The following is a 4,535-nucleotide window of genomic DNA, read 5'->3' as shown; positions in this document are numbered from 1 at the left end:
TTAACAAGATGATTTGTATTCATAAAGTAGAATAGAGTAGACAAAGAACTTTGTTCTGGGACTAGGTTACTTCTGAATATCAAAAAATGTGCAAATGAAAAAAAGAACAACATATCAGGCTAAAAAATAACTAAATAAAAATAACATCATATACAATAAAAATAAAAAGGTAAGTAATATAAAAATAATTCTTTTTTTTGAAACTAGTGAAAGAAAAAATTAAAGTTAAAAATACTGAATTAGTTTATAAATATATACATGTCCTTAAAACAATTTAAATACTAAATATGTGCACACATGAATACACAGATGATAAAACATGAGTATTAAAACCATTTTTCTCTTCTAATCAAAATTTTGAATAAAAATAAATAATAATTAATTAAAAATAAATAATATGTATAAAAATGATTGACCGTAACTGAATTTGAAGGAGATAGTTGGGGTGTGGTCATGAGAAACAAAAAAAAAAGGTGATAAATATTTGTTGTTCTTTTTGACCACACCCCCAATTATCTCCTTCAAAAATAATTAATATTCCTTATAGAATGTCTTTTTGCGATGTGAGAAGGTATTAGAAAAGGGAGAATTTAGATATTATTTATCAGAAAAAGGAGATGAAGATAAGGAAGAAGCATAACGAATATTAGGAGAGAGGGATTAGCAGAGAGTAATAGGGTGGGCTAATAAGGAGCGTTCAAATGTTTTAATTCTGTGGGAAAAGGTTTAGAGGTCAGAAAGAAAAGATCTTATTTCCTATGAGTAGAGGATTTGAATTGTAGAATGCTGTAGATGTAGGGAGGGTACTGGAAATTGATGGTTTGATATAATTAGGATCTGAGGGACTTATTGTCTATGAATGGAGGGAAAGACTTAAACTCACAGTAAGGATGGGACACGTTAGAATAGAATAATGTATGAGTAATCTTGTACCATCAGGAATCCACTGTATAACATATATGTAGATTGTGGAAGCAAAAAATGAGAACAATGCAATCATTTGAGATTACTTATTGAGCGATAGATAAATTTGGCTATATGGAGTTCCAGGACAGGGTTTGATCAATTGAGATACCTAGGTTTTTGACTGAGGAACTGAAGGTGACGGGAACATCATTTAGAATTAAAGTAGGAAAGGGGGTAATAGATCTAAGGAGCAGTTTGGAACCTATGACAATTGCCTGAGTTTTCATAGAGTTTACCCTTAATTCATTTATATTTTTCCAGGTGCTAATCCTATCTAGGTCTCACAAATATTGGCAAATATAATGAATAACTCAGAGGGTGGCAAGAATAAATAGATTTAGAAGTCATCAGCATAATGGTGGTGGGTACAGTAGTTGATTGAATTAGGATGATCATTGATACAGGAATTGAACATGAGGGGAGAACCCTGGGCTACTTCAGATCAAAGGATCAGAAAGGGAGATAATGAAGATTAGTTTTACTTAAATAGTTCTATAAAATTTTCATATATTTTAAAGTCAATTATATTAATGATTGAATGGTAAAAGTTATGTTTTACCCTGATACAATAAACTAATAATAATTTATTTTTATATCAAAAGAATTTTTGTTGACATATCTTAGAAAATCATTAATTTTTTGGGTGTATTTATATTAAACAATACAAGCTTCATGAAGAAATCATCCACTTTCTAGAAATAAATAATAACATGACTAGCTATTAACATGTTGATTGCCCACTACAAGATAACTCATAGTTTAAGTTCTTACCTAGAATGCCCACTACAAATCATCTTGTTGTTTCAATGGTTAGAATCTACTTGCTAAAGTTCACAATACATAAAAATTTCATTAAAGCTGCACTAATATGACAATTTAAAACTATTACAAGGTATTTTGTATTGGAGACCGTGTGCAAAAACACAAACTATGATTTATCTCATAGTATAAATACTATTTATACTATGAGTTGTACTATTTATACTATGAGGCTGTCAACGTATTAATGATATGGTATATAAAAATGTTATTTGATTATAGAGAAATATACTTCATATTTTACTTATACAGAACTTTTTTTCAATTGTTAATATGAGTTGGACTAAAAAGAAAGTATAATTGGTCCTAGAAACTTAATTAAGAATTTTTTAAAAACGTTTTGGCTCTATGAATGAAAGCATAAAATTATTTCCATTTGTTTTTCCATTATGTTATGCTTTTTGATGGTATCATGTCTATATCATGTCATTGATGGTGATATATCTATATCATTAATATTAGTTGTCGAAATAGTTATTTTATTAAATTTGTGTTAAAAATAAATTAATTTGCTATAATGATTTTTTCTTTTTCTTTTTTACTTTATTCAAAATAATATTTTTTATAACTACTACCTAATACTGCTAAACCTACTGGAAATATTTAAATATTCTTTTTATACAAATAATTTATCTTCAACAAGAAATACTAAGCTTACTATAGTATTCAGAATAGTTCTATTTAAAAATTAAGACATATTCAAATCTTATTTAGGAGATGAAAAATTCTTAATAATTTTTTTTTTTTTTTTTGTGGGGTTCAATAAATTTAAACTACAGTGTAGTGTGCCTAGTTTATACTTTAAAAATAAAAGCATAGCATTCATGTCATTTTATTATTATTCTCCAACATATTATTTCCTCCTCGTATTGTAAATTGTATCATACTTACTGCAGAAGTAACATTAATAAAATGAGCTGCTAATGTTGAGTGCTGGAATTGTAATCCAACAACAGCTGCAGGGGCTTTGTGACCTTTGTATTCCAAAAATAAAGCGTGTGTAGCTGTCACAAGTACTTTTCCATTTGAACCTGAAATTGAAACATTGCAGTTTTAAAAAGTGTTTATTTGATTGTTTAATTACAAATATAACTGTTATAAATGTCTAAAGTAATAGTTATTAAAGAAATAATCATTAGTTCAAAGCATTTGATAATGATAAACAAATTCTCGTGATTTAGGAAACAATATGGTTTTTGATGAAAATGATAAAAGAATTTATTAATCTATTATTAAATAAAAAGAACAAAAAAAACTAGTACATAATTAGAAAATAGTGCTGGTTAAAATGATTTATTTATTTTTTAAATATCAAACATTAATAATTTATTTTTTATCAATAAGTTCCTTAACTAAAATTTAAAATTAAATTAATAATATGACTTTGAGAAAATATTTATTTTCCAACAATAATCAGTAGTAATCAAAATAGTAAAATCTTTTATACGTTACTAAACATAATAGCTATATATATCTTAATCCAGTTTAATGCTCAGTGTCCAGACAAATAAAACAAACTATTCGTATTCATAATTTCAAAATAATCAAGAATTCAATTAAGAATTAAAATAATCAAGAATTTGACATACCAGCATTAGATGGTACTGAAAATACAAAACTTTCAGGCTCAATGGTATGTTGGTCAACTGCCCTTTTATACCATACTTCATCCATTGCATGACGATTTGCATCAGCAAAAGATCTATCATTGAGAAAGAAATTAATTAATTCATGAATATAAATAATTTGTTTGTAAAAAAAATTATTTAGTTTTATTTGTTGCAAGCGTTATTTTACCATTTTCTTTTTGTGCATTAGACAAAAAACTGCAATTAACATTTTCTGTTGGTTTAAGTTTGTAAGAAAATAATTGCTTTTATAAGAAAGAAATTTATTGATTAAAAAATGTGATAAATACATGGGAAACAGGTGTAGTGATAAATGATACATTATCAAACAATATTGTCGAAAATTAAAGAAATGAAATCCCTGGAAATTTATTCATGTAAATTTTGAACTAGAATCTGATTTCTGAGATTAGATATATACAATTGAAGAGTTTGAAAAAAAGCATTATCCTCAAGAGCTTTATAGTGAGACTACATGTTAAAATCTTTCAACTAACACTCAAACATTAGAAAAGGTAAAGACATACAGTTCTAACAATAAGTCTTCAAAAAATATGTGTTGTTAGACCTTACTACTGAATACTAACAAGACTATCTCAACCTACTTGTGGTCCACATTACATTTGTCGAGAACCACTGAGCTATGAAATAGGTTGTTAGTCTATGAACTAGGGTGTTAAATCTGATAATTAGCAACTTAATGAAGATTCTTGAGACAAATGGGATTCAAACAAACTAAAATTTATTAACAACAAAGACTTACATATTTATATTAGCTCTGGTAAACATAGCCTCATAAGTATTTGAATTACATTCAGTTGCGTAAAGCTATCATCAGAATTTTCAAGTATTATTATAAAAATTTTACTATTTATATAAAAATACTGTTAAGAACTATTAAATGCCCATTGGTTTAACCAACATACTGTTACTACTGGTTTTAGAATTAAATATATCAGCTAAGACTTCTTTTTCTAGTTTCTATTGAAATAATTTTGAAGACTTACCAGGGTTTTATATAAAAATTTCTGACTCATTTTTTGCAACAGAGAATACTTCCCTCTAATTTTAATAATTTTTAGTTGCAGTCTTGAATTTGATCATCAATAATATTGCAAAAAA

General features: G+C 26.7%; 1 protein-coding gene and 1 long non-coding RNA gene across 4 annotated transcripts in view; one reads left to right on the top strand and one right to left on the bottom strand.

Annotated features, from left to right (window-relative positions):
- The window catches only part of stol (stolid), a 203,736-nt gene that overhangs the window by 18,399 nt on the left and 180,802 nt on the right, over positions 1-4,535 (bottom strand). For both annotated transcript variants that reach the window (XM_067047704.1, XM_067047705.1), the window contains 2 exons: positions 3,375-3,487; positions 2,677-2,816 (listed from right to left, as the gene is read on the bottom strand). In XM_067047704.1, the coding sequence (XP_066903805.1) occupies positions 2,677-2,816; positions 3,375-3,487 (253 nt within the window). The remainder of the gene's footprint in view (positions 1-2,676; positions 2,817-3,374; positions 3,488-4,535) is intronic.
- Positions 1-4,535, top strand: part of LOC136795845 (uncharacterized) — a 37,097-nt gene that overhangs the window by 13,393 nt on the left and 19,169 nt on the right. The window lies entirely within an intron of this gene.

Source organism: Halyomorpha halys, unplaced genomic scaffold (genome assembly GCF_000696795.3).
Source record: "Halyomorpha halys isolate HHAL.00 unplaced genomic scaffold, Hhal_1.1 Scaffold389.1, whole genome shotgun sequence".
In the NCBI taxonomy this organism is placed as follows: domain Eukaryota; kingdom Metazoa; phylum Arthropoda; class Insecta; order Hemiptera; family Pentatomidae; genus Halyomorpha; species Halyomorpha halys.
This window is presented reverse-complemented; position numbering and strand designations above follow the sequence as displayed.